This window comes from Pelodiscus sinensis, chromosome 15 (genome assembly GCF_049634645.1).
Source record: "Pelodiscus sinensis isolate JC-2024 chromosome 15, ASM4963464v1, whole genome shotgun sequence".
NCBI lineage: Eukaryota > Metazoa > Chordata > Testudines > Trionychidae > Pelodiscus > Pelodiscus sinensis.
This window is the reverse complement of record NC_134725.1, coordinates 15,034,687-15,062,563: the sequence shown is the minus strand read 5'-3', so window position 1 is coordinate 15,062,563 and position 27,877 is coordinate 15,034,687. Positions and strand designations below refer to the sequence as shown.

At 60.9% G+C, this 27,877-nt stretch overlaps 2 protein-coding genes and 1 long non-coding RNA gene across 3 annotated transcripts; all 3 read right to left on the bottom strand.

The window, feature by feature from the left end:
- Nucleotides 1–3,432: 3,432 nt before the first annotated feature.
- LOC142818387 (maestro heat-like repeat-containing protein family member 7) lies at nucleotides 3,433–16,768 on the bottom strand. The gene is made up of 8 exons (XM_075897757.1): nucleotides 16,633–16,768; nucleotides 6,473–6,576; nucleotides 6,038–6,160; nucleotides 5,418–5,485; nucleotides 4,908–5,013; nucleotides 4,540–4,635; nucleotides 4,272–4,376; nucleotides 3,433–3,888 (listed from the first exon to the last, which is right to left on the bottom strand). Exons 2-8 carry the CDS (start codon nucleotides 6,536–6,538, stop codon nucleotides 3,475–3,477), a joined length of 978 nt encoding a protein of 325 aa, XP_075753872.1. The 5' UTR covers nucleotides 6,539–6,576; nucleotides 16,633–16,768; the 3' UTR covers nucleotides 3,433–3,474.
- Nucleotides 16,769–18,724: 1,956 nt separating this feature from the next.
- LOC142818416 (maestro heat-like repeat-containing protein family member 7) lies at nucleotides 18,725–22,283 on the bottom strand. The gene is made up of 7 exons (XM_075897786.1): nucleotides 22,230–22,283; nucleotides 21,720–21,825; nucleotides 21,352–21,447; nucleotides 21,083–21,187; nucleotides 20,559–20,694; nucleotides 20,235–20,329; nucleotides 18,725–18,733 (listed from the first exon to the last, which is right to left on the bottom strand). Exons 3-7 carry the CDS (start codon nucleotides 21,355–21,357, stop codon nucleotides 18,725–18,727), a joined length of 351 nt encoding a protein of 116 aa, XP_075753901.1. The 5' UTR covers nucleotides 21,358–21,447; nucleotides 21,720–21,825; nucleotides 22,230–22,283.
- A 4-nt stretch (nucleotides 22,284–22,287) lies between these two features.
- On the bottom strand, nucleotides 22,288–23,826 carry LOC142818386 (uncharacterized). Its single transcript, XR_012895879.1, has 3 exons — nucleotides 23,101–23,826; nucleotides 22,712–22,815; nucleotides 22,288–22,399 (listed from the first exon to the last, which is right to left on the bottom strand). It is a non-coding gene; the product is annotated as an uncharacterized LOC142818386 (long non-coding RNA).
- Nucleotides 23,827–27,877: the final 4,051 nt, after the last annotated feature.

Sequence of the window (27,877 nt, the reverse complement as noted above, 5' to 3'; positions counted from 1 at the left end):
AGCTGAGAACCAAGATGGCATCGACCACATGGCCTATTTATTCCTCCTTCCTGGCCTCTTCTTGGCTGCAGGAGATCACCTGGTCCTCAGCCTCTCTCTGCTGGCCGCTCTTAGATGTCCGCCCTCATGCTTTAGGTGTGTCCTTGGCCCATTCAGTGCCATTGTCCCACAGGGCCTCGCTAATTAGCATGTCCACAGGCCGGGCTCTGCCCAATGCTCAACCACATGCAGAGAAATATTCAGGATCCACACAGACTACAGATTCCTAACTACACACACAGACGTTATACAACCACATAAATAGCTTACATAGGACTATCAGATAATAAGCTTCTATTCAGCACCCCACATGGCCCCCTTTTCTACCATTTTCTGGGGCCAACACCCCCACCTATGGGTGCAGCAGTGATCTGGCTGCTCCCCTCAAGATCCAGTAATGTGACAGGCAGTGACTGGAGGAGCTGCCTGGGCATAGACTGTAACCCAGGGGCCCACAGTGCAGCAATCATCAGCAGTGTCTGTGTCTCCCCAGCCCCCATTCAGAGCTGAGTACAGGTACCTCCCCAGCCCCCTCCCCACCCCCGTCTCCTGCTCACAGCAGGTCAATAGGGTTCTCCCATTCTTGGGCCTCTGGTTCCCATGCAGCTGCTCCCAACAGGAGTCCCTTGCAGCCCGGCAGGCTGGGGCAGGCCCCATCTCTCCAGCACCAAGGTGATGACGGATACAGACACCAGGAGGAGCGAGACGAGGGTGCAGCCAATGGCCTAGGGGGCAGGAGATGTGGCCGGCCCTGCAAATGGAAAGGACCTGGTGAGAGTCGGGTGCAAAGTGGCAAATGGCTCTGCAGTGCCAGCACTAGGCACAGAGCAGCTGCCGTGTAGAGACCTTGTGTGAGTGCCCAGAGGGCTAGATCTACAGGGGATCATGCTGCAGGGGGCATGTTCCCCCGACAGGAGGCCGAAGTGACAGAGGCTGTTGGGGACTCTCCTCCCTTTGCCCAGGTGGTGTTGGAGGAGCAGGGAAGGACCCAGGTTTGCTCAGGCTGCACCAGGACTTGGTGCAAAGGCCTGACAGGAGCCAGCAACGGACACAGCAGCCCAGACCCTCTCGCCTCTCCCCAGTATGGCTGGCAGCTCACAGGGGCGACCCCGCCCTGGGCACGAGGCCTTGGCACCGGCTGTGGGCTCAGGAGGGGGCGGACATGGGACATAAGCGATGCCGAAGGGAGGGGTGTGGGCATTAGAGGCCACTACCATTGCCCCGCCCCCTCCCCCGCACCTACCCCTGCCCCTGTTCTGAGGCCACGCCCCCACTCATTCCACTCCCCCCTCCCTCTGCTGCTTGGGCTCCCCCACCCTCACTCAGGTTCGCTGGCCTGAGGCTGGGGTTACGGTGCAGGATGGCTGGGGAGTGGGGCGCGGGAGAGGCTGCGGGTTGCAGGCTCTGGGACAGGTTCAGGGCAGCGATGGGAGTTTGGGTGCAGACTCAGAGGCAGTTAACTGTGGGAGGAGGATCCAACAGGAGGCTGGGGTTTGGGGGGGGGGTGTCTACCCCAGCTGCCTGAGAGATACTAGACTGACTCTGGTTTCCTTGTGTCTCCCCGGCTGGGCTCTCACTCCCACTTCTCCTCTCAGGGTCCCTGCCGGCTCCCCTGCTCTATCTGAATGCGTCCCTGGCGCCTCCACCCCCCCAAGCCTCACGAATGTGGCCCCGACTGAGACATCTCACTCCCCTGGCACTCCAGCCCCAGCACAGATTAACTCTCCTGGGTTCCAGGGAGAGTGGCATTTGCGGGTCCCTCTCAATCTGAGGGGGGGCCAAAAATGAGGGATCCCCGAACCTCAGTCCTCCCTGTCCCTTCCCCTCACCCCAGTGGGGCTGAAGCGCCAGAGCAGTGAGGTGTCCCAGTTGGGGGCCATCTCAGTGAGGCTTGTGGGTTTTGGAAGAAGGGTTTTTGTATTTTGCTTTTCTCGTGTGTGGCCCCCAACTGGTTTTTCTGGGGGTCAGTGGCCCTGGAGACAAAAAAGGTTCCTCATCCCTGCCTTTAATAAAGAAAACTTTGAAACCCTTTGTGGTAGACAGAAATTAACATTTTACCTTATTTAAAATGAAGTTTCCTAAAGTTAAAACACCTAATCTGTGTAAACATTCAAATTAAACCAGTCACCCAAGCTCCAGCACTAGCACAATGGCTCCGCGTGATGATGCAATGGACGGTGCGCACCCAGGCTCCTACCCTCAGCTCTCTTCTGCACCCAACCGCCCCGTCCCAGACCCCAAACTCCTCGGTAGCAATGTGGCCCTTGACCACTTGCCAAAATGCCCCCCCCCATTAAAAATTATTGACAAAGCCTGATCCAAATGTTTTTTGAAACGTTCTTTAATCCGAATTTAAATACATTCTATACAATTGGGAGGGTTGGGGGGAGGGGGACGCAGCTGCTGGCTCCTCAGCTCCTTGTGCTCTCACTGGCTGTCTTCCTGCTGCAAGGGAAGCAGAATCCGTCACATTCATCCCTGGGGACTCAGGGGTACTGGGCCCCCCCAGCATTTCCACCCTCCTCCCCCCTGCGCTGAGACTTGTTCTGCTCTCTGCTCACCCCCCGTCAGGCCCGCAGGGTGAGCTTCTGACCCACCCAGCAGGGACGTGGGGTGGGGGCAGCATGAGGAAAGGGGCGGGGGGCTCCCTGAGGGGATGGGAAGGAGACCCTGGCCCTGCCCCACTCTCCTGCATCTGCTCCGGCTGCTCACCATGTATCCCAGGAGCTGATGGGCCTGCCCATGCAGGGCGTGGGCCAGGACCAGCCCGGCCTGGCTGGGGCGCCTCAGGGGGGAGCGGGCAGCGAGCAGAGCCTTGTCTAAAAAGCAGTTCTCCTGCTCTGGGGTGAAGAGCTGCCCAAAGACCTGAAATCAAGAGCACGGGAGGTTTCAGCTGACGGCCCAGAGCCCGGCCCCAACTCCTGGGGCTAAAACAGCTTCCTCCTTCTGCAAACTCCCTTCCAGACCCTGCACCCAGACACTCTCCTCACCCTGCACCCTAACCCCTGCCCCAGGTCACACCTTCCTCCTGCCCCCAAGACCCTCCCAGACCTCACCCCCCTCCGCACAACAGAGCAGCCCTAGGCCACTGGCCAACATCTTGGAGCGACCTCCATCAAAAAGTGTTGCCCCCCCCCGCCCTGCTTCCCCTTCTATGGGAGATCCGGGGCAAGGTGCGGCGCTGCCCCTAGGAAGCGCCGCCCCTTTGAAACGCCGGGACAGCGTCACAAAGGGGCAGCGCCGCCCTGTCCACGGCTCGAATAGTCGAGGGAAAATGCATCGACCATTCGATCAGCGACTCCCCGCTTCCCACCCCGCGTCCTACCCGCACGAGGGCCCCAGCCAGCCCCACCCCCGAGCCCTGCCCTGCCCTGGCAGCGCGTCCTTACCTCTCCCACCCTGACGGTGTTGCTATGCGCCAGGACCCATCTCTCCTTATAGTAGTGCCTGCACCACAGGTCCTCTGCCTGGTGGATGTTGAGGCCTGCAAGAGACAAACCAGGGTGATTCTGCTGGCAGGTCTGAGCCCTTCCCCTCCCACGGGTCCCTGCAGGCATCCCTGGGCAAATGGAGGGGCACAGGGGGCAGAAGGGGACCACAGAGGGACGCATCCCCCCTTGGGCCAGTCTGGGGGAAAAGGGCTGGGTCCCCTCCCCCCGCCGCCGGCACCCTCAGGGTGTCCCTGGGGCCCAGGTCCCGGCTGGGTTCCTTACCCCTGTGGTGCAGGAGGAGTCGGTACAGGCTGTGCACCCCCTTCCGGGCCAGCCGGCTGACGTCTTCGGATGGGTCCGAAATAAAAAGGCCCAGCTGGGCCACGTGGTGACCCATCCTTGGCCAGTCGGCGGAGTTCTGCGGGGAGAGAAGAGGGGGGGTCCCTCAGCATCCTGGGGCTGCACGTCCCATGCTAACGGCCGCCGAGGCGGTTCTGAGCTCGGGGACGGACAGAGACACCTCCCGGGGCGGGGCGGGGCGGGGCGGGGCCGGCCTTGCGAGGAGACAACCCTGAGCAATGGCCCCGACTGACGGGTCACTCCGGGGGTGGAACAAGGGGATCCACTGACGGCCACTCCCCAGTCTGGGGCCCAGGTGCCCCCCGGAAAGGCCCAGGGTCGCCCCTCCCCGGGGAAAGGAGAACGCGGCCCATTCCCGGCCCATTCCCAGCTCTGCCTCCCGGGGACGCTCCCAGCCCCGCGCCCTGCAGCCCCAGAGCCCCCGGCTCCGAGGTCACTTACCTCAAACCCCGGGAGGGTGGTGGCGACTCCCAGCAGGGCCGTGGTGCTGCCAAGGGCCCTGGCTCGCTCCTGGGGCAGGCGGGACTCCAGCCACGGGCTCAGGTGCTGGGGGGGAAAGAGGCAGGTCAGGACCCGTAGGGAGGCGCCGGTTCTGGGCAGAGCCTGGGGCTCCTCTCAGACTGTGCCCCCCCCCAGCCACTGACACAGCTCCTCTCTCGGCCCCCCGAGGAAGCAGGGACAATGGCCCCGTCCCCCCCACGGGGCTCACCTCCATGATCAGCTGCAGCCGGGCGGTGTCTGGGGACTCGGCGAGGAGGCTTGCCAGTAGGGCCTGGAGGTCGACGGGAAGGGCCCGGATGAACTGCTGCAAGACAAGGGGGAGCCCTGGGTCAGAGGGGGGTTGGGGAATCCAGGCCACCCGCTGGCTCCGGGGTGCAGCCTTGAGCAGGGTCTGAGCCGCCTCGCAGAGCAGGGAGGAGCCCAGGCTGGGCATGGAAGGGACGGGCCCCCAGGGAGAGCAACGGGAAACCTGGAGGGAAGGATCCAAACCTGCAGCTTCTTCTCTCCCTCTGCCCCCACCCCCACTCCTCTCTGGAGCTCCAGCCCAGCCCGGGAGCAGGGCCCGGAGGGACGTACCTGTGTGTGGATGGGCTCCTGCTGCCAGTCCCCAGACACAGTCTGTCCCACGGCCGCCCTCAGCAGGGGGCTCAGGAGCTGGGCCTGTAGGGGAGGCTGCAAGGTGCTGGCAGGAGAGAGGGGCAGAGACTGTTAATTCAGCAGCAGGGCTGTGTCCAGACTCAGGGGTTTTTTCGGGAAAAGTAGCCTTTTTCCGAAAAAACTTCACCTGCGTCTAGACTGCAGTCGCGTTCTTTCGAAATTAAATCGAAAGAACGCGGCTTTTCTTTCCACGGCGGTAAACCTCATCTCACGAGGAAGAACGCCTTCTTTGGAAAGTGCTTCTTTCGAACGAAGGCGTTCTTGAATGTAACTAGGGCTTCTTCGAAAGAGAGCATCCGGACTCACTGGGTGCTCTCTTTCGAAAGAGGCTTGCAGTCTAGACATAGCCCAGGAGACAGAGACTTTCCCACTCCCTGGTCAGGGGATCTGCTCTGGGGGGGAGTCGGCGGGGGGGGGGGGGGTCGGTACCTGAGGCTGCAGGCGGCGTTGAGGCAGTCGGCCAAGACCAGTGGGGGGGGGGAGTCCTCCATGATCTCCTGTGAGACCCAAGGAGACAAAGGGGCGTGTGAGGCTGGGGCCCTCAAGAGACGCTCACACGGCCAGCGCCCCCACCCAGCAGGATCCAACCCCACTGCCTCCCGCTGGCCTGTAGCCCCCCTGCCTGGCACAGGGCCCCTCCCAGCACCCCCCTCCCAAACCGGGACCAGCTCAATCCTTGTCCCCAGGCCGTCTCCTGCCCCTCACTGCCCTGGTGACCAGCCTCTGAACCTCCTCATCCCTGCTCCCCAGGCGCATCCTCAGCAGCCCGCTCTGCTAACCTTCCAGCTCCCCCCCCATGGCCCGGGGAGACCCCTCCCTGTTCCGAATCCCCCTCCCTGTCCAGCACCCCAGACCTGCCCCATTTCTGTGTCCCTCCCTCCTCCAGCATCCCCACCCACCCTCCCCATGTCCACCTCCCCCTCCCCCTCCAGCACTCCTGGCCCCACCCATCCCATTTCCAGCACCCCCACCCGCCGCCATGGCCCAGGCAGACCCCTGTCCACCCCACGTATCCCCTCCCCTCCTCCCGGCCGCCGCCACTCGCTCACCACGATCCTGGCCATCATGGTGTCCTTGCAGCAGCGCGGCGCCAGGGTGTCCTCGCCCCTTTGGAGGGCGGCGAGGCAGGCGGGGGGGACGGCCAGGAGGAACCGCTGCAGGGCGGCTGGGCTCTGCACCCCAGAGAGAGTCTGTGAGCCTGGGGCCTGCCTGCCCCCCACGGACAGCTGCAGGGCTCAGGCCTCCCAGGAGTGGAGGTGGGAGCTGCCGGTTGTCCAAGCACCCACACTCCCCCCCCAACTGCTGCCTCAGGCTTGTGGGGGCCCAGCTGGTGCATGACAAGAGACCTCAGCTTGGGGGGCCCAGGTCATGCAGGAGAAGGGGCCCCAGGAGGATCCCCAGGGACAAGCCCCTCCCGGAGGGGGAGACGTGCTGGGAAGGGGCCGGACAATCTCGGGTCCCCCCCGTGTGGAGAAGGTTCCTACCGTGTCCCGGGTGTGGAGTTGCTCTTCAATATCATAGATGGCCCCTTCCTCCACCCGGGAGTCCATCCGCTCCTGGCAGAGCTCCGCCGAGGCGCAGGGGGGCTCTGTGCGGGAGGGAAGGGACCAGGGTGACTCCAGCGGCCAGCAGGGGTCACGCGCCCCCATGTCAGGGACCCAGGGCAGGGTGGGCCCCACACGCCCCTCGCAGGGACCCATCCCCCTTCCACTCTCACATCTGCCAACGCCCTCAGCAGAGCCCCCACCAGGAACAAGAGAGCCAAGCAGCAGCTCCCGCCCCCATCCATTGCCCTGGCTGCGGGGCACACACTGGCGCTGCCCCTCCCCCCCCGTGTACTGGGTGAGCCCCTGGGCCCAGCATGTTCACGGCCCCTCACCTGGGTCTGAGCGGCTGCAGGAGGTGGCCCGGCTGCAGCTGGAGGCCCAGGCGCTGCTGCTCACTGAGCTGGACCCACAGCTGCAGGGGCTGGTGCGGAGAGGCTGGGGGCTCCCGGAGACTGGCAGGTCCCCGGGCGCCGGGCAGGGCGATGCCCCCTGGTGGTAATGGGGGCTGGGCTCCTGGGGCAGGTGTTTCTCCCCACAGAGGAGGCCCCAGAGCCACCCTACCCGGCTGCCCCGCTGGGCTGGGTCCCGCCTTCCCAGCCGCCTCTGGAGCCAGGTCCGGAGGGGCCTGGCCGGTGGGCGAGTCGCCCCGAGCTGGTGGGAATCAGCTTCCCCGCCCGCGGGGACGGAGGAGCTGCTTCCCACCGGCCCTGGGGCCATCTTCAGGGCTTTCCGGAACCACAGCCTGATGTGTTTGGCCATGCTGCAAATGAGGGGAGCAAAGGGGAGCTTGGGGCGCAGCCTGCAGAGCGAAATCCAGGGGTTCCAGCGCCCCAGAGCGACTGCCCCCAGCCCCCAAATGGCCCCTTGCTTATCGGCTCGGTCTTGCACAGGCACTTCTGGCCCTTGACCGAGGGCTGGGCCTGCCTGGAACCCAGCCGGCCCCGGGCGGGATCCAAACCCCTGGGGGCTCTTACCTTCTGCAAAACGCTGTCCGGATGTGGAACTCACAGAGGACAAAGCAACTGTGAGCAGGAGACGCACCAGAGCTAAAGCAACCGGGGGTCTCCAAAGTCCCCTGGGCCCGCCCCCCCCTTTTCTCAGCCTGAGATGTGGGTTCCTCTGTGAGGTCACCACCTCCCCACCTGCCCTTTGCCTTATTTGCTGAGGGCTGCCCAAAGCCCCTGTGAGGTCACTGCCCCCCCCCCACCTCACCCTGCCAGGCAAATGTCCTGCCTCTGGCCACCCCTCTGGGAAGCTGGAGCCATTCCTAGGGGTCCCCCCCACTCCCTGACTGGGCATCCTGCAGCCAGCAGCTCCAGTAGCCCCATAGGCTGCTCCCTGCCCTACACTGCAGGCTTCTTGCACAAGAACTCTTTCACACCGGAGTTCTTGCGCAAAAGGTCTCGTGCAAGAGCACCTCCACCCTGCCATGTGCTTTTGCACAAGAGTGTCCATGGCATTGTGAACGCTTTCTCGTGCAAGAAAGCTCTGATGACCATTTTAGCCATAAAAGTGTCTTGCTCAAGAAGCCCCTGGTGCCCGTCCACGCTGCCTTCTTGCACAACAGCTCTTGCACAAAAGGGGCTTATTCCTCGTGGGGAGAGGAATAACTCCTGTGCAAGAAGCCCTCTTTTCGGATGCTTTACTGCAAATTTACTTGCACAAGAATTCACGTGCAGTGTAGACGCGCCACAAGTTTTTGCACAAGAACAGTTGTTCTTGAGCAAAATGCCTGCAGTGCAGACGTGGCCTTGGTGTCACCCAGCACTGGACTTCCTGGCCAGGAGCAAGAGTTAGAGCCTCCCAGTCGTCCCGCTGCCTCTCACGGGCTCCCGTCCGGCCCCAGCCCTGGGCTTTGCCCTAGCGCATCCCAGCAAGGCCTCTGGCCTGTGTGACGGCGCGTTGGGGGTCCCCTGTCTCCTGCACCCCGAAATGGCACAAACAGACCGCATCAGCCGGTGGAATAGAGGAAGTTTATTGCCTCTCCAGGATACAGCACAGCACAGATGTAATCTGGTCACAGAGCTGGGCTAGGATGTCTTAGGCCCCCTTGAGTTGGGGGGAGACTGGGCCCCTAAACTCCAGCTCCTCTCCCTAGGCAGTCTCCTCCATCCTCACAGACAGCCAGCCACCAACTCTCTCACTTCCAGCCCTGCCCCCCAGCCAGGGCAGCATTCCACCTTCCTTTGTTCCTCTCCATGGGGGGTGTCTGGTCACTGGTTTGCATAGTGACTCATGCTGTTTTGCTGGGTCATGGCCCCCACGACAGCCAGTGGGGGTTACCCCAGAGCTAGCAGCATAGAAACCAGCCAGGTACCCCCACTACGTCACAGTTCTCCCCCCTCCGAGAGCGAACTGAGCAGGGTCACTCCGCTCGTGACCTAGGGAAGTTCGGGTCCTCTGCGTGGGAACCCGCCCTGGGGACATGGGTGCTCCCCTTGACTTGGGCCTGATGAGGCCCCACATGAGCTGGCTTCCCTCTGTCCACTCGCCGCCCCGCTCCAGGGCGACTGGCACGGGCCTGTCCTCGGGGGTCACACCCACCCTTCCGCTGGCCTTGATCTCTGGCCGGGGTCTCTCGGGCCGGGGCCATGAGCCCAGCGAGCCTTCTCTGGACAGCCAGGGCGGCTTCCATTCCCGATGCTCCATCCAGGGAGGTCTTCCCCTCCCATAACTCTCTCAGCAAGCCCAGAAGGTCCTCTATCTGGGGTAGAGACCCCCAAGCCACTTTCCTACTGTCTTGGGCCTTCCCGCCCCTCTGGCAGGAGTCACAGGACCGGCAATACCGCTGCACGGCTGTAAAGACTCCCGGCCAATAGAAGTGCTGGAGCAGCCTCAGCTGGGTGCTCCGGATCCCCCGGTGGCGCCCAACGGGGACATCGTGGGCCAAATACAGCAGCTTGAGGCGATACTTTCGGGGGACGACCAGCTGCCGCTGGACCCTCCATGCCCTCACCTTCCTGGGGGGAAGCCATTCACGGAACAGGAGCCCACGCTCCCGCAGGAATCTCTCCTGGCCACCTCTCCCCCGGGGCTGAGCTGCACGGAGGCCAGCCTGGTCCCTCAGCCTCTGCAAGGAGGGGTCTGCCTGCACCTCAGCCTGGAATTCAGCTGCTGAGGCAGGGATCGGGACCTGTTCCCCACCTCTGCCTAGGTCCGGAGTCCCAGCCTGGCTGGACCCCGTGTCCACTGGGATGGGACCCTGAGGCTGCTGCCAGGAGTCCTTCCCTGGACCCACGTTGTCAGCCCCCCGCTGGCTCTGGGTGGTGACTAGAGCCCGCTGGGATTCATGGGGCCACTCCTCTAGGTCATTCCCCATCAGCACCTCGGTGGGCAAGTGCGGGTGCACGCCCACTTCCTTGAGGCCTTCCTTCGCCCCCCATTTCAGATGCACCCTGGCTACAGGCACCTTAAACGGGGACCCGTCTATGCCCTTCAGGGTCAGCTGGGTGTGGGGTAGTATCCGCTCTGGGGCCACTATGTCGGATCGGGCCAGAGTCACCTCCGCCCCCGTGTCCCAGAAGCCCGTCACCTTCCTACCATCCACCTCCAGGGGTATGAGGCACTCGCTCCGCAGGGGCCGTCCTGCCCCCACACGGTAGACAGAGAAATCCGCCTCCTGAGAATCAGACCTCCCAGGGGAGGTGCACTGAGCATCCTTCCCCTCTCTCTGAGCTGAGGTTTGCTTGCCAGCCCCTGCCTCTGGGGCAGCCTGCCCTTCCTCCCGCCCCAGCCAGTTAACCCTGGAAAGTCCCCGGTCCTAGGACCTAGTGCACTGAGCCCTCTTGTGGCCTTTTTGCCCACAGCGCTGGCAAGTTAGGCTTTGGGCTGTCTCTGTCCAGGGCCTGGCTGGTTCTCTGGGGTATCAATGACTGGTCCTGGTCCCTGGGGCTCGCCTCGGAGGTGTCTCTCTCCGTTGCTCAGCCAAGATCCGGTCTCTGCGCGGTTCCCTCTCTCTCCGGGACTCCGGTTCACACCCGGACCGGCTCTCCGTGAACTCATCCGCCAGCCTCCCAGCCTCCTGGAGGTTCTCTGGTCTCCGGTCCTTGAGCCACAGCCTCAGTTTGGGTGGGCACGCTTCATAGAACTGCTCCATCATGACCAGCTTGAGCAGCTCCTCTGCAGTCTGGGCTCCGACTCCAGACACCCACTTGCGGCAGTATTGCGCCAGGCGGAAGGCCAGGTCCACATAGGTCTCCCGTGGCTCTTTCTGTACCCCCCGGAACTTCTTCCTGTACATCTCGGGGGTCAGCCCGAACTTATGCAGCAGGGCCTCCTTGACTCGGTTGTAATCCCCTGGCTGTAGGTCCTCCAGCTGACTGAGCACTCCGGCCGCCTCCTGGTTCAGTGCGGGGATGAGCTCCTGCAGCCAGTCAGCTGGGGGAACCCGTTGCAGTCCACAGGCCCTCTCAAAGGCACTGAGGAACCCGTCTATGTCGCCCACGCCCTTCAATTGGGCCACCACGAGCCTCTCCAAGCGTCTGGCAGTCCTGGGACCTTGGGGCCCATCCGCACTTGGCGCAGCCGGTGCCCCGCCAGTTCTCCGCTCTGCCACGGCCAGCTCATGCTGTCGATGCCTCTCTCGGTCCTGGCGGTCCCTCTCTCGATCTTGGCGCTCCTCCTCTCGGTCCTCTACTTCCAATTCCTTGATCCGCAGCTGGAACCTGTTCCACCTTTGTCTGCCAGGGACCGATACTGTCTCTCCAGGGAGGCCCTGCAGTGCAGGCACCTTCCTTTCCCCCCTCGGGAGCAGTCATTGTTCTGCACCCCACAAAGCAGTGGGGGGCTCCTGGCTGCCCCAGCTCCAATCTCTGAGCTTCTCTCTCAACGGGGGCCAGGCCTGGAGGCTCTAGTCCCCCTGGGTATGAATTTCTACACTACCCCGCTAGTTTGAACTAGCGGGGTAATGTATGCATACCGAACTTGCTAATGAAGCCCGGGATTTGAATTTCCCGGGCTTCATTAGCATAAAGCCGGCGCCGCCATTTTTAAAAGCCGGCTAGTGCGAACCCCGTGCCGCGCGGCTACACGCGGCACGGGCTAGATAGTTCGAACTACGTAGCCATTCCGAACTATCTGTACTCCTCGTTCCACGGTTCGGGGTTCGCACTAGCCGGCTTTTAAAAATGGCGGCGCCGGCTTTATGCTAATGAAGCCCGGGAAATTCAAATCCCGGGCTTCATTAGCAATTTCGGTATGCATACATTACCCCCCTAGTTCGAACTAGCGGGGTAGTGTAGACATACCCCCTGAGACTCACTGGTGCTGGCTCACCCCCTGTCCTGCTCGTGGCTCCGTTGTCCTCCTCCCCGCAGCCCCCCCCCGCTCTAAATGCTGCTCACATCAGTTCCCCTTCCCCGTGGCCAGGCCCTGCAGGGCTCTGGGGGCTGGTTTGCTGCCCTCAGCCCTGCAGTAGCCTGCTCCCCAGTTTGCAGCCCCTCCCATCATGCGTGGGGTCTCCTGGTACCGGAGGGAGGACGGGGGCAGACCAGGAAGGTTAATTTGATGTTGCAGCGGCAGGAAAAGGGGGGGTGGCGCAGAGGAGCTGTCAGTACATTATCCCAATACGCCATCCCAGTGCAGGCGTCGCACTCAGCTCTACCTGCAGAGGAGTCTCTATCTGCGGTGAGCAGAAAGGGGGTCTAGGACACACACACAAGTAGCCCCAGAACCACGCAGGAGCAGAGTCGTTCTGCGAAAGGGAGAGGTTTATTGGGTCTGCGAGGGCGGCCGTAGGGGGGTGTGGTGTGTGTGCCACTCATCTCCGTCTGGGCAGCGGCACCGGTCGGGCTCAGAACTGGGCACAGGACCCGACCACGGCACCATCGATCTCCAGTGTATCGATCTGCTGGAAGCCGCGGCAGAGCTGAATTGCAGAACGGCTGCCCATTGGCAAAGACCTTGAAATGCTGGTTCCCGCAGCCGATGGAGAGGAACCCACTCCTCCTGGGGGGAGGAGCAGCCAAGAGAGGGACCCACTCAGACCGGTCTGGCAGCGTGACGTAGTGGAACCAGCGCTGCCTAGGTAGGGTTTTACCTCCCCCCAGTCTGCTTCTGAGACCGAGTTTCCCCCTCTGCCCCATGGGGTAACAACAAGGCACTTTACAAACATTCTCTGTGTCCTCGGCATTGTATGAAGGAGGAAACTGAGGCATGGAGCAGCATCTGATTTATATAGCTCAAGCCAGTCCCCACCCCTCTCGGTCTGCAGGAAAAGAAGCCAAGTGCTCTTGTTCCCACTACTCCTCCATTCCCCTGCTTCCACCTGATGTCAAATACACAAAGCTCACTACTTCTTCTTTCCTGCACTTAAGCCAAGCAGATCAGGATGGGGAGGAGACATGAGGGAGCCCCCAGGCTCTCGCTCTTTCTCGCACATACACACACATATATTACTTTAGAAAATGCCAGGTGTGAGCTAGAGGAGAATCTCCATTAACTGTTAGCACTATAGGGCATATGATACATACATAAAGCATTTACAGTCCATCCAGCAGAGGGCAACAATACACTCCGCACACATGTAGCTCCCCCTCCTTTTCCAAATGCCCCAAGATTTAAACTACTGGAGACTACCCATTAGCTGTTACTTGTATAGGAACTATGGGTATGTCTACACTACAAAGTTAATTCGAACTAACAGCCGTTAGTTGGAAGTAACTTTCATAGGTGCTACACATACAAACCGCTAGTTTGGACTTAATTCGAACTAGGTGAACCGCATTCTACCAGGAGTAACGCCAAATTCGAATTCAGTAGTTGGAATTAAGGGCTGTGTAGCCACTTAATTCGAAGTAGCTGGAGGCCAGCCCTTCCCAGGTTCCCCTGGTGGCTGCTCTGGGCCAAACCAGGAAAACTCCTCTCCTCTCCCCAGCCCCGGGGCACTTAAAGGGGTAGACTCTGGCCAGACGGCACTTGCCAGAGCCAGCCCTGCCAGCAGTCTCTGCCCCGAACCAGCGGCTGCAGGATGAGCCAGGCAGCCAGTGCCAGCGAGCCGTCCCCCCGCCCAGTCCCCCAGCACCCAGGGGCCAGCCAGGGGCCGTAGATGGCGCGCACCCTCCTGGTCTAGTGTGGAGGTCATGGACCTCACTGAGGTTTGGGGGCAGGCCCCCAGCGTCCATGATCTCTGTACTAGGAGGAGGAACGTGGCCGTCTACGGGCGCATAGCGGCCGCCATGGCCCGAAAGGGACACAGGCCACCCAGGAGCAGGTGCACCTGAAAGTAAAACAGCTGCGGCAGGCGTACGCCAGGGCCACCAGGGGCGGCGCCGCAGCAGGGGCTGCCACCTGCCCCTACTTCCCCGCCCTCGACCGACTCTTGGGGGGCGGGGCGGTCCGTGCCAGCCCGGGAGGCAGCGAGCCGGGACTGGAGGGCCCTGACCTGGGCACACCGAGGGGCCACCACAAGGAGTTCCAGCACTGGAGTCGGCAGGGTCATCCAGGGAGACCGTACCGGGGAAGTAGTTCCAATTAAGTAGTTCGGGGGAGGAGGCGGGAGGGAGACCAGGGACCGCGCACGTGGGCCATGCCTCCCACGGATCACACAGACACCTGTGCACGTGCAAGCACATGCCATGCCACGCTCCAGCTGCGTGACACCCAGGGGCCGTGGCCCAATAGGCACATGCATGTCTGAAGAGACCTGACATGCTCCTGACCCTGGGGCGGTACCACAACTTCACGAGTTTTGCTTACAACACACCTGTTGATACAACCTAGAATCATATTTGCTTTTTTTGCAACAGCATCACACTGTTGACTCATATTCAACTTGTGGTCCACTATGACCCCTAGATCTCTTTCCACCATGCTCCTTCCTAGACAGTCGCTTCCCATCTTGTATGTATGGAACTGATTGTTCCTTCCTAAGTGGAGCACTTTGCATTTCTCTTTATTAAACCTCATCCTGTTTACCTCTGACCATTTCTCTAACTTGCTAAGGTCATTTTGAATTATGTCCCTCTCCTCCAAAGAAGTTGCAACCCCACCCAGTTTGGTATCATCTGCAAACTTAATAAGCGTACTCTCTATCCCAATATCTACATCATTGATGAAGATATTGAACAGTACGGGTCCCAAAACAGACCCTTGCGGAACTCCACTTGTTATCCCTTTCCAGCAGGATTTAGAACCGTTAACAACAACTCTCTGACTACGGTTATCCAACCAATTATGCACCCACCTTATCGTGGCCCTATCTAAGTTATATTTGCCTAGTTTATCAATAAGAATATCATGCGAGACCGTATCAAATGCCTTACTAAAGTCTAGGTATATGACATCCACCGCTTCTCCCTTATCCACAAGGCTCGTTATCCTATCAAAGAAAGCTATCAGATTAGTTTGGCATGACTTGTTCTTCACAAACCCATGCTGGCTATTCCCTATCACTTTATTACCTTCCAAGTGTTTGCATATGATTTCCTTAATTACCTGCTCCATTATCTTCCCTGGGACAGACGTTAAACTGACCGGTCTGTAGTTTCCTGGGTTGTTCTTATTCCCCTTTTTATAGATGGGCACAATATTTGCCCTTTTCCAGTCTTCTGGAATCTCCCCTGTCTGCCATGATTTTTCAAAAATCATAGCTAAAGGCTCAGATAGCTCCTCTATCAGCTCCTTGAGTATCCTGGGATGCATTTCATCAGGACTTGGTGAACAGTGGGATGGGGAATGTGGGAGTATGGGGAGCTCAGGGCGGGGGATGAGGAGTGTGAGGATGTGGGGGAGCTCAGGGCAGGGGGTGGGGAGTGTGGGAGGATGGGGAGCTCAGAGCAGGGGTATGGTGGAGCTCAGGACAGGGGCTGGGGAGTGTATGGGTGTGGGGAGCTCAGGGCAGGGAGTCCAGGAGTGAGGGGGGGCGCAGTGCAGGGATTGTGGTGCAGGAGTCAGGGGTAGGTGGGGGGGGGGGTGTTTGGAGGCTCAGGGCAGGGGACTGGGAGTGCAGCCACTACACTACTTGGCCACCAGATCCCTGGAGTACACTGTGGCTGTGCAGCCCAGCGTGCTGACAGCACCCAAAGCCCCGCCCCCAGCCCGCCAGGCTTAGTGGGGCACCCCAGAGCGGCTTCATATCGCCCTTGTCTAGCACATCATGGACAGTTGGTTCCCACTACCGTGATCTCCTAGGAGACTGAGACACCATTCTGCCAGGACGGCCCAAGCTGCTGAGGGAAATTGCCCCCCACCATCCCGTCTGTCCAGGTCCCTCTGCCTCTGGGTTTGTTCTTCAAGGGCCAGATGTGTGGGGCTGGGACTGTCCTTGTTCTGTGTTTGCAGAGTGCCCAGCAGAATGGCTCCTGCTTCACCCCTGGCCTAGAAATAACCAGAACAGGCAGTTTGGGGAGGGAAGAACCAGGGAAGGGAAGGTTTGGGGCCGGGGGCTAAGAGGCGGGGCTGGGAGGCAGGGCTGGGGTGGAGATGCAGATGTAGGGAGTTGGGGTGGAGGCTGGAAGAAATGGAACTCAAGGAGCTGGCAGGGTTGGTGAAGGATGGAGTAAAGGGAGGGGGGCCAGGCTACAGGACATGGAGGTGCCAGCCACAGGAGGGAGGAAGAGACGTTTGTTTGACAGGACCCCAGGGATTTGGGAGCGAGGAACAGTGGGAGGGGAGTGGGAAACATTTGGGGAGAGGAACCTTTGGGAGACCTGGTGGTGAGGAGGGCGGCAGTCAATGGGAGAGGAGACAATAAGGAGCAGGTGCTGCCTGGGTCCAAGGAGGTGGGCAGAGATGGGGTCTGGGTGTCACGAGTACCAGAGTTAGCTGCACCTCCGTCCTCCTCCCTACCTGGTATCTCTGCCCCCTCCCTCCCGAACTTTCCTTCTGCATGTCTCTGGGCCTCTCTGTCAGTGCCAGAGGGGATCCCTCCCCTCCCCATGGCTGGATTCTTCCCTTCCCGAGACATGCAGTCACCATCTCAGTGGGGTGGGAGCCCTTTGATGCTTCGCCTGCGTGTTCCCAGCCGAGAAGGGGCGGCTAATCCCGCAGAAGCAGAGCCCTGCACTTTTGAGTACCTGGACCCAGGGTTTTGCTGCTTTATAGCGGGTGGGGTTAAAATAACGGAACGTCTCTTGTCCCACCAATCCCCCAGGACTCACCCCTCTTCTCTGCATTGCGCAGCGTCCGGGGGATACCGCCCCGCGGGGACACTCATGCCCGTGTCCAAGGGGCTGTCCCGTAGCCTATGTCAGTGTGAAAAGCATTAAAGGACCCTGCCCCAGAGGGAGAGCGTCTCTGGGGGCGTTGTCCCGGGATGACTGCAGTGCTTTGTCCACACCAGAGTAGTGAGAGGCAGCCGCAGCCAGGGTTGCCAGATGGTCAATAAAAATACCAGACATACTTGCCATTGCATCACAACCTAGAGTACATCTTATTTAGAAAATGGAGATATTTTCTCAATTTATCTCCTGGACAGAAAGCTCAAATACTGGACTGTCCGGTTCAAACGGGACACCTGGGAACCCTAGCCACAGCCCCTGCCCGGAAAAGCTCCCAAGCTAAGCACCTGGGGGATTTAGGAGCACCAAGCAGTGGGCACAAAGCACAGTCACACACTTGTGCTCCCAACTCCCTTAGGGCTTTGAAAATTCTCCCCTTAGACGAGTTAGAATCAGTGTCCCCGTTTCACAGACGGGAGCTGAGGCCCACTCAGGGGAGTGGCAGGGCCAAGGGCTCTGCAGCAGACCTGGGACTTGAAGCTCAGTAATGTGACAGGCAGTGACTGGAGGAGCTGCCTGGGCATAGACTGTAACCCAGGGGCCCACTGTGCAGCAATCATCAGCAGTGTCTGTGTCTCCCCAGCCCCCATTCAGAGCTGAGTACAGGTACCTCCCCAGCCCCCTCCCCATCCCCGTCTCCTGCTCACAGCAGGTCAATAGGGTTCTCCCATTCTTGGGCCTCTGGTTCCCATGCAGCTGCTCCCAACAGGAGTCCCTTGCAGCCCGGCAGGCTGGGGCAGGCCCCATCTCTCCAGCACCAAGGTGATGACGGATACAGACACCAGGAGGAGCGAGACGAGGGTGCAGCCAATGGCCTAGGGGGCAGGAGATGTGGCCGGCCCTGCAAATGGAAAGGACCTGGTGACAGTCGGGTGCAAAGTGGCAAATGGCTCTGCAGTGCCAGCACTAGGCACAGAGCAGCTGCCGTGTAGAGACCTTGTGTGAGTGCCCAGAGGGCTAGATCTACGGGGGATCATGCTGCAGGGGGCATGTTCCCCCGACAGGAGGCCGAAGTGACAGAGGCTGTTGGGGACTCTCCTCCCTTTGCCCAGGTGGTGTTGGAGGAGCAGGGAAGGACCCAGGTTTGCTCAGGCTGCACCAGGACTCGGTGCAAAGGCCTGACAGGAGCCAGCAACGGACACAGCAGCCTAGACCCTCTCGCCTCTCCCCAGTATGGCTGGCAGCTCACAGGGGCGACCCCGCCCTGGGCACGAGGCCTTGGCACCGGCTGTGGGCTCAGGAGGGGGCGGACATGGGACATAAGCGATGCCGAAGGGAGGGGTGTGGGCATTAGAGGCCACTACCATTGCCCCGCCCCCTTCCCCGCACCTACCCCTGCCCCTGTTCTGAGGCCACGCCCCCACTCATTCCACTCCCCCCTCCCTCTGCTGCTTGGGCTCCCCCACCCTCACTCAGGTTCGCTGGCCTGAGGCTGGGGTTACGGTGCAGGATGGCTGGGGAGTGGGGCGCGGGAGAGGCTGCGGGTTGCAGGCTCTGGGACAGGTTCAGGGCAGCGATGGGAGTTTGGGTGCAGACTCAGAGGCAGTTAACTGTGGGAGGAGGATCCAACAGGAGGCTGGGGTTTGGGGTGGGGGGTGTCTACCCCAGCTGCCTGAGAGATACTAGACTGACTCTGGTTTCCTTGTGTCTCCCCGGCTGGGCTCTCACTCCCACTTCTCCTCTCAGGGTCCCTGCCGGCTCCCCTGCTCTATCTGAATGCGTCCCTGGCGCCTCCACCCCCCCAAGCCTCACGAATGTGGCCCCGACTGAGACATCTCACTCCCCTGGCACTCCAGCCCCAGCACAGATTAACTCTCCTGGGTTCCAGGGAGAGTGGCATTTGCGGGTCCCTCTCAATCTGAGGGGGGGCCAAAAATGAGGGATCCCCGAACCTCAGTCCTCCCTGTCCCTTCCCCTCACCCCAGTGGGGCTGAAGCGCCAGAGCAGTGAGGTGTCCCAGTTGGGGGCCATCTCAGTGAGGCTTGTGGGTTTTGGAAGAAGGGTTTTTGTATTTTGCTTTTCTCGTGTGTGGTCCCCAACTGGTTTTTCTGGGGGTCAGTGGCCCTGGAGACAAAAAAGGTTCCTCATCCCTGCCTTTAATAAAGAAAACTTTGAAACCCTTTGTGGTAGACAGAAATTAACATTTTACCTTATTTAAAATGAAGTTTCCTAAAGTTAAAACACCTAATCTGTGTAAACATTCAAATTAAACCAGTCACCCAAGCTCCAGCACTAGCACAATGGCTCCGCGTGATGATGCAATGGACGGTGCGCACCCAGGCTCCTACCCTCAGCTCTCTTCTGCACCCAACCGCCCCGTCCCAGACCCCAAACTCCTCGGTAGAAATGTGGCCCTTGACCACTTGCCAAAATGCCCCCCCCCCCATTAAAAATTATTGACAAAGCCTGATCCAAATGTTTTTTGAAACGTTCTTTAATCCGAATTTAAATACATTCTATACAATTGGGAGGGTTGGGGGGAGGGGGACGCAGCTGCTGGCTCCTCAGCTCCTTGTGCTCTCACTGGCTGTCTTCCTGCTGCAAGGGAAGCAGAATCCGTCACATTCATCCCTGGGGACTCAGGGGTACTGGGCCCCCCCAGCATTTCCACCCTCCTCCCCCCTGCGCTGAGACTTGTTCTGCTCTCTGCTCACCCCCCGTCAGGCCCGCAGGGTGAGCTTCTGACCCACCCAGCAGGGACGTGGGGTGGGGGCAGCATGAGGAAAGGGGCGGGGGACTCCCTGAGGGGATGGGAAGGAGACCCTGGCCCTGCCCCACTCTCCTGCATCTGCTCCGGCTGCTCACCATGTATCCCAGGAGCTGATGGGCCTGCCCATGCAGGGCGTGGGCCAGGACCAGCCCGGCCTGGCTGGGGCGCCTCAGGGGGGAGCGGGCAGCGAGCAGAGCCTTGTCTAAAAAGCAGTTCTCCTGCTCTGGGGTGAAGAGCTGCCCAAAGACCTGAAATCAAGAGCACGGGAGGTTTCAGCTGACGGCCCAGAGCCCGGCCCCAACTCCTGGGGCTAAAACAGCTTCCTCCTTCTGCAAACTCCCTTCCAGACCCTGCACCCAGACGCTCTCCTCACCCTGCACCCTAACCCCTGCCCCAGGTCACACCTTCCTCCTGCCCCCAAGACCCTCCCAGACCTCACCCCCCTCCGCACAACAGAGCAGCCCTAGGCCACTGGCCAACATCTTGGAGCGACCTACATCAAAAAGTGTCGCCCCCCCCCCGCCCTGCTTCCCGTTCTATGGGAGATCCGGGGCAAGGTGCGGCGCTGCCCCTAGGAAGCGCCGCCCCTTTGAAACGCCGGGACAGCGTCACAAAGGGGCAGCGCCGCCCTGTCCACGGCTCGAATAGTCGAGGGAAAATGCATCGACCATTCGATCAGCGACTCCCCGCTTCCACCCCGCGTCCTACCCGCACGAGGGCCCCAGCCAGCCCCACCCCCGAGCCCTGCCCTGCCCTGGCAGCGCGTCCTTACCTCTCCCACCCTGACGGTGTTGCTATGCGCCAGGACCCATCTCTCCTTATAGTAGTGCCTGCACCACAGGTCCTCTGCCTGGTGGATGTTGAGGCCTGCAAGAGACAAACCAGGGTGATTCTGCTGGCAGGTCTGAGCCCTCCCCCTCCCACGGGTCCCTGCAGGCATCCCTGGGCAAATGGAGGGGCACAGGGGGCAGAAGGGGACCACAGAGGGACGCATCCCCCTTTGGGCCAGTCTGGGGGAAAAGGGCTGGGTCCCCTCCCCCCGCCGCCGGCACCCTCAGGGTGTCCCTGGGGCCCAGGTCCCGGCTGGCTTCCTTACCCCTGTGGTGCAGGAGGAGTCGGTACAGGCTGTGCACCCCCTTCCGGGCCAGCCGGCTGACGTCTTCGGATGGGTCCGAAATAAAAAGGCCCAGCTGGGCCACGTGGTGACCCATCCTCGGCCAGTCGGCGGAGTTCTGAGGGGAGAGAAGAGGGGGGGTCCCTCAGCATCCTGGGGCTGCACGTCCCATGCTAACGGCCGCCGAGGCGGTTCTGAGCTCGGGGACGGACAGAGACACCTCCCGGGGCGGGGCGGGGCGGGGCGGGGCGGGGCCGGCCTTGCGAGGAGACAACCCTGAGCAATGGCCCCGACTGACGGGTCACTCCGGGGGTGGAACAAGGGGATCCACTGACGGCCACTCCCCAGTCTGGGGCCCAGGTGCCCCCCGGAAAGGCCCAGGGTCGCCCCTCCCCGGGGAAAGGAGAACGCGGCCCATTCCCGGCCCATTCCCAGCTCTGCCTCCCGGGGACGCTCCCAGCCCCGCGCCCTGCAGCCCCAGAGCCCCCGGCTCCGAGGTCACTTACCTCAAACCCCGGGAGGGTGGTGGCGACTCCCAGCAGGGCCGTGGTGCTGCCAAGGGCCCTGGCTCGCTCCTGGGGCAGGCGGGACTCCAGCCACGGGCTCAGGTGCTGGGGGGGAAAGAGGCAGGTCAGGACCCGTAGGGAGGCGCCGGTTCTGGGCAGAGCCTGGGGCTCCTCTCAGACTGTGCCCCCCCCCCAGCCACTGACACAGCTCCTCTCTCGGCCCCCCGAGGAAGCAGGGACAATGGCCCCGTCCCCCCCACGGGGCTCACCTCCATGATCAGCTGCAGCCGGGCGGTGTCTGGGGACTCGGCGAGGAGGCTTGCCAGTAGGGCCTGGAGGTCGACGGGAAGGGCCCGGATGAACTGCTGCAAGACAAGGGGGAGCCCTGGGTCAGAGGGGGGTTGGGGAATCCAGGCCACCCGCTGGCCCCGGGGTGCAGCCTTGAGCAGGGTCTGAGCCGCCTCGCAGAGCAGGGAGGAGCCCAGGCTGGGCATGGAAGGGACGGGCCCCCAGGGAGAGCAACGGGAAACCTGGAGGGAAGGATCCAAACCTGCAGCTTCTTCTCTCCCTCTGCCCCCACCCCCACTCCTCTCTGGAGCTCCAGCCCAGCCCGGGAGCAGGGCCCGGAGGGACGTACCTGCGTGTGGATGGGCTCCTGCTGCCAGTCCCCAGACACAGTCTGTCCCACGGCCGCCCTCAGCAGGGGGCTCAGGAGCTGGGCCTGTAGGGGAGGCTGCAAGGTGCTGGCAGGAGAGAGGGGCAGAGACTGTTAATTCAGCAGCAGGGCTGTGTCCAGACTCAGGGGTTTTTTCGGGAAAAGTAGCCTTTTTCCGAAAAAACTTCACCTGCGTCTAGACTGCAGTCGCGTTCTTTCGAAATTAAATCGAAAGAACGCGGCTTTTCTTTCCACGGCGGGAAACCTCATTTCACGAGGAAGAACGCCTTCTTTGGAAAGTGCTTCTTTCGAACGACGGCGTTCTTGAATGTAACTAGGGCTTCTTCGAAAGAGAGCATCCGGACTCACTGGGTGCTCTCTTTCGAAAGAGGCTTGCAGTCTAGACATAGCCCAGGAGACAGAGACTTTCCCACTCCCTGGTCAGGGGATCTGCTCTGGGGGGGAGTCGGCGGGGGGGGGGGGGGTCGGTACCTGAGGCTGCAGGCGGCGTTGAGGCAGTCGGCCAAGACCAGTGGGGGGGGGGAGTCCTCCATCATGGTGTCCTTGCAGCAGCGCGGCGCCAGGGTGTCCTCGCCCCTTTGGAGGGCGGCGAGGCAGGCGGGGGGGACGGCCAGGAGGAACCGCTGCAGGGCGGCTGGGCTCTGCACCCCAGAGAGAGTCTGTGAGCCTGGGGCCTGCCTGCCCCCCACGGACAGCTGCAGGGCTCAGGCCTCCCAGGAGTGGAGGTGGGAGCTGCCGGTTGTCCAAGCACCCACACTCCCCCCCCAACTGCTGCCTCAGGCTTGTGGGGGCCCAGCTGGTGCATGACAAGAGACCTCAGCTTGGGGGGCCCAGGTCATGCAGGAGAAGGGGCCCCAGGGGGATCCCCAGGGACAAGCCCCTCCCGGAGGGGGGGACGTGCTGGGAAGGGGCCGGACAATCTCGGGTCCCCCCCGTGCGGAGAAGGTTCCTACCGTGTCCCGGGTGTGGAGCTGCTCTTCAATATCATAGATGGCCCCTTCCTCCACCCGGGAGTCCATCCGCTCCTGGCAGAGCTCCGCCGAGGCGCAGGGGGGCTCTGTGCGGGAGGGAAGGGACCAGGGTGACTCCAGCGGCCAGCAGGGGTCACGCGCCCCCATGTCAGGGACCCAGGGCAGGTTGGGCCCCACACGCCCCTCGCAGGGACCCATCCCCCTTCCACCCTCACATCTGCCAACGCCCTCAGCAGAGCCCCCACCAGGAACAAGAGAGCCAAGCAGCAGCTCCCGCCCCCATCCATTGCCCTGGCTGCGGGGCAGACACTGGGGCTGCCCCCCCGTGTACTGGGTGAGCCCCTGGGCCCAGCATGTTCACGGCCCCTCACCTGGGTCTGAGCGGCTGCAGGAGGTGGCCCGGCTGCAGCTGGAGGCCCAGGCGCTGCTGCTCACTGAGCTGGACCCACAGCTGCAGGGGCTGGTGCGGAGAGGCTGGGGGCTCCCGGAGACTGGCAGGTCCCCGGGGGCCGGGCAGGGCGATGCCCCCTGGTGGTAATGGGGGCTGGGCTCCTGGGGCAGGTGTTTCTCTCCACAGAGGAGGCCCCAGAGCCACCCTACCCGGCTGCCCCGCTGGGCTGGGTCCCGCCTTCCCAGCCGCCTCTGGAGCCAGGTCCGGAGGGGCCTGGCCGGTGGGCGAGTCGCCCCGAGCTGGTGGGAATCAGCTTCCCCACCCGCGGGGACGGAGGAGCTGCTTCCCACCAGCCCTGGGGCCATCTTCAGGGCTTTCCGGAACCACAGCCTGATGTGTTTGGCCATGCTGCAAATGAGGGGAGCAAAGGGGAGCTTGGGGCGCAGCCTGCAGAGCGAAATCCAGGGGTTCCAGCGCCCCAGAGCGACTGCCCCCAGCCCCCAAATGGCCCCTTGCTTATCGGCTCGGTCTTGCACAGGCACTTCTGGCCCTTGACCGAGGGCTGGGCCTGCCTGGAACCCAGCCGGCCCCGGGCGGGATCCAAACCCCTGGGGGCTCTTACCTTCTGCAAAACGCTGTCCGGATGTGGAACTCACAGAGGACAAAGCAACTGTGAGCAGGAGACGCACCAGAGCTAAAGCAACCGGGGGTCTCCAAAGTCCCCTGGGCCCGCCCCCCCTTTTCTCAGCCTGAGATGTGGGTTCCTCTGTGAGGTCACCACCTCCCTACCTGCCCTTTGCCTGATCTGCTGAGGGCTGCCCAAAGCCCCTGTGAGGTCACTGCCCCCCCCCACCTCACCCTGCCAGGCAAATGTCCTGCCTCTGGCCACCCCTCTGGGAAGTTGGAGCCATTCCTAGGGGTCCCCCCCACTCCCTGACTGGGCATCCTGCAGCCAGCAGCTCCAGTAGCCCCATAGGCTGCTCCCTGCCCTACACTGCAGGCTTCTTGCACAAGAACTGTTTCACACCGAAGTTCTTGCGCAAAAGGTCTCGTGCAAGAGCACCTCCACCCTGCCATGTGCTTTTGCACAAGAGTGTCCATGGCACTGTGAACGCTTTCTCGTGCAAGAAAGCTCTGATGACCATTTTAGCCATAAAAGTGTCTTGCTCAAGAAGCCCCTGGTGCCCGTCCACGCTGCCTTCTTGCACAACAGCTCTTGCACAAAAGGGGCTTATTCCTCGTGGGGAGAGAAAGAGAAAACAGTTTCTTGCCACTTTAACCAGAAAGGACACTCTCTAAATGACTTAGCCACCTGCATTCTGCTACAAAGACCTTTTACATCTGCACTTGAAAGGGAATCCTCTGAACTGTCATTCATGTTAAAATTCGACACTTACCGACAAGGACTTAACAAGTCTTTGAACTTTCTCACCCATTATCAAGACAGTTTCCCCAATTATCACCTGTAATACCATTAACTCACAAACATCCCACTCTCCCTACCTTTAATATCAGCAATTCACAGACACTTACCTTCCTTCCTCCCCCTTCCCACCCCCCCGCATCCTCCTTCTGTTCTGCAATGTGATTTGTCCTTTTCATATTTGTTCATTTTTTTAAATTGTATCCTTTGGTATATATGGTTGTGACTACTTTCTTCCACTATTTGATCTGAGGAAGTGGGTCTGGCCCACGAAAGCTCATCATCTAATAAACCATCTTGTTAGTCTTTAAAGTGCTACATTGTCCTGCATTTTGCTTCAACTACCCCAGACTAACACGGCTACATTTCTATCACTATCCTGTGCAAGAAGCCCTCTTTTCTGATGCTTTACTGCAAATTTGCTTGCACAAGAATTCACGTGCAGTGTAGACGCGCCACAAGTTTTTGCACAAGAACAGTTGTTCTTGAGCAAAATGCCTGCAGTGCAGACGTGGCCTTGGTGTCACCCAGCACTGGACTTCCTGGCCAGGAGCAAGAGTTAGAGCCTCCCACTCGCCCCGCTGCCTCTCACGGGCTCCCGTCCGGCCCCAGCCCTGGGCTTTGCCCTAACCCATCCCAGCAAGGCCTCTGGCCTGTGTGACGGCGCGTTGGGGGTCCACTGTCTCCTGCACCCCGAAATGGCACAAACAGACCGCACCAGCCGGTGGAATAGAGGAAGTTTATTGCCTCTGCAGGATACAGCACAGCACAGATGTAATCTGGTCACAGAGCTGGGCTAGGATGCCTCAGGCCCCCTTGAGTTGGGGGGAGACTGGGCCCCTAAACTCCAGCTCCTCTCCCTAGGCAGTCTCCTCCATCCTCACAGGCAGCCAGCCACCAACTCTCTCACTTCCAGCCCTGCCCCCCAGCCAGGGCAGCATTCCACCTTCCTTTGTTCCTCTCCATGGGGGGTGTCTGGTCACTGGTTTGCATAGTGACTCATGCTGTTTTGCTGGGTCATGGCCCCCACGACAGCCAGTGGGGGTTACCCCAGAGCCAGCAGCATAGAAACCAGCCAGGTACCCCCACTACGTCACAGCCTGCACTAGACCCATTGACATGTGGAGAATGCACCACTTCCCTGGGGCGCTTTTGTCTATGGGACTCGGACTTACAGCTGAGCATGGAGCCTGATTTCTCCCAGGACTTGGGCTCTTTCCTGGCCAGGCCCTGGAACTGGTTCCACCTTTGTCTGCCAGGGACCGATACTGTCTCTCCAGGGAGGCCCTGCAGTACCGGAGGGAGGACGGGGGCAGACCAGGAAGGTTAATTTGATGTTGCAGCGGCAGGAAAAGGGGGGGTGGCGCAGAGGAGCTGTCAGTACATTATCCCAATACGCCATCCCAGTGCAGGCGTCGCACTCAGCTCTACCTGCAGAGGAGTCTCTATCTGCGGTGAGCAGAAAGGGGGTCTAGGACACACACACAAGTAGCCCCAGAACCACGCAGGAGCAGAGTCGTTCTGCGAAAGGGAGAGGTTTATTGGGTCTGCGAGGGCGGCCGTAGGGGGGTGTGGTGTGTGTGCCACTCATCTCCGTCTGGGCAGCGGCACCGGTCGGGCTCAGAACTGGGCACAGGACCCGACCACGGCACCATCGATCTCCAGTGTATCGATCTGCTGGAAGCCGCGGCAGAGCTGAATTGCAGAACGGCTGCCCATTGGCAAAGACCTTGAAATGCTGGTTCCTGCAGCCGATGGAGAGGAACCCACTCCTCCTGGGGGGAGGAGCAGCCAAGAGAGGGACCCACTCAGACCGGTCTGGCAGCGTGACGTAGTGGAACCAGCGCTGCCTAGGTCGGGTTTTACCTCCCCCCAGTCTGCTTCTGAGACCGAGTTTCCCCCTCTGCCCCATGAGCTAACAACAAGGCACTTTACAAACATTCTCTGTGTCATCGGCATTGTATGAAGGGGGAAACTGAGGCATGGAGTGGCATCTGATTTATATAGCTCAAGCCAGTCCCCACCCCTCTCGGTCAGCAGGAAAAGAAGCCAAGTGCTCTTGTTCCCACTACTCCTCCATTCCCCTGCTTCCACCTGATGTCAAATACACAAAGCTCACTACTTCTTCTTTCCTGCACTTAAGCCAAGCAGATCAGGATGGGGAGGAGACATGAGGGAGCCCCCAGGCTCTTGCTCTTTCTCGCACATACACACACATATATTACTTGAGAAAATGCCAGGTGTGAGCTAGAGGAGAATCTCCATTAACTGTTAGCACTATAGGGCATATGATACATACACAAAGCATTTACAGTCCATCCAGCAGAGGGCAACAATACACCCCGCACACATGTAGCTCCCCCTCCTTTTCCAAATGCCCCAAGATTTAAACTACTGGAGACTACCCATTAGCTGTTAGTTGTATAGGAACTATGGGTATGTCTACACTACAAAGTTAATTCGAACTAACAGCCGTTAGTTGGAATTAACTTTCATAGGTGCTACACATACAAACCGCTAGTTTGGACTTAATTCGAACTAGGTAAACCTCATTCTACCAGGAGTAACGCCAAATTCGAATTCAGTAGTTGGAATTAAGGGCTGTGTAGCCACTTAATTCGAAGTAGCTGGAGCCCAGCCCTCCCCAGGTTCCCCTGGTGGCTGCTCTGGGCCAAACCAGGAAAACTCCTCTCCTCTCCCCAGCCCTGGGGCCCTTAAAGGGGTAGACTCTGGCCAGACGGCACTTGCCAGAGCCAGCCCTGCCAGCAGTCTCTGCCCCGAACCAGCGGCTGCAGGATGAGCCAGGCAGCCAGTGCCAGCGAGCCGTCCCCCCGCCCAGTCCCCCAGCACCCAGGGGCCAGCCAGGGGCCGTAGATGGCGCGCACCCTCCTGGTCTAGTGTGGAGGTCATGGACCTCACTGAGGTTTGGGGGCAGGCCCCCAGCATCCGTGATCTCTGTACTAGGAGGAGGAATGTGGCCGTCTACGGGCGCATAGCGGCCGCCATGGCCCGAAAGGGACACAGGCCACCCAGGAGCAGGTGCACCTGAAAGTAAAACAGCTGCGGCAGGCGTACGCCAGGGCCACCAGGGGCGGCGCCGCAGCAGGGGCTGCCACCTGCCCCTACTTCCCTGCCCTCGACCGACTCCTGGGGGGCGGGGCGGGGCGGTCCGTGCCAGCCCGGGAGGCAGCGAGCCGGGACTGGAGGGCCCTGACCTGGGCACACCGGAGGGGCCACCACAAGGAGTTCCAGCACTGGAGTCGGCAGGGTCATCCAGGGAGACCGTACCGGGGAAGTAGTTCCAATTAAGTAGTTCGGGGGAGGAGGCGGGAGG

What these genes read in the sequence shown, in the direction of transcription:
- LOC142818387 (XM_075897757.1), bottom strand. Translation starts at nt 6,538, where the DNA reads ATGGACTCCCGGGTGGAGGAAGGGGCCATCTATGATATTGAAGAGCAA. An exon ending in AACTCCACACCCGGGACACG is followed by an intron (nt 6,161 to 6,472) that starts GTAGGAACCTTC and finishes TCTGGGGTGCAG; the next exon opens with AGCCCAGCCGCCCTGCAGCG. An exon ending in GGCTGCAGCTGATCATGGAG is followed by an intron (nt 4,377 to 4,539) that starts GTGAGCCCCGTG and finishes TTTCCCCCCCAG; the next exon opens with CACCTGAGCCCGTGGCTGGA.
- LOC142818416 (XM_075897786.1), bottom strand. An exon ending in CCACCCTCCCGGGGTTTGAG is followed by an intron (nt 20,695 to 21,082) that starts GTAAGTGACCTC and finishes CTCTCCCCTCAG; the next exon opens with AACTCCGCCGACTGGCCGAG. An exon ending in ACTCCTCCTGCACCACAGGG is followed by an intron (nt 20,330 to 20,558) that starts GTAAGGAAGCCA and finishes TGTCTCTTGCAG; the next exon opens with GCCTCAACATCCACCAGGCA.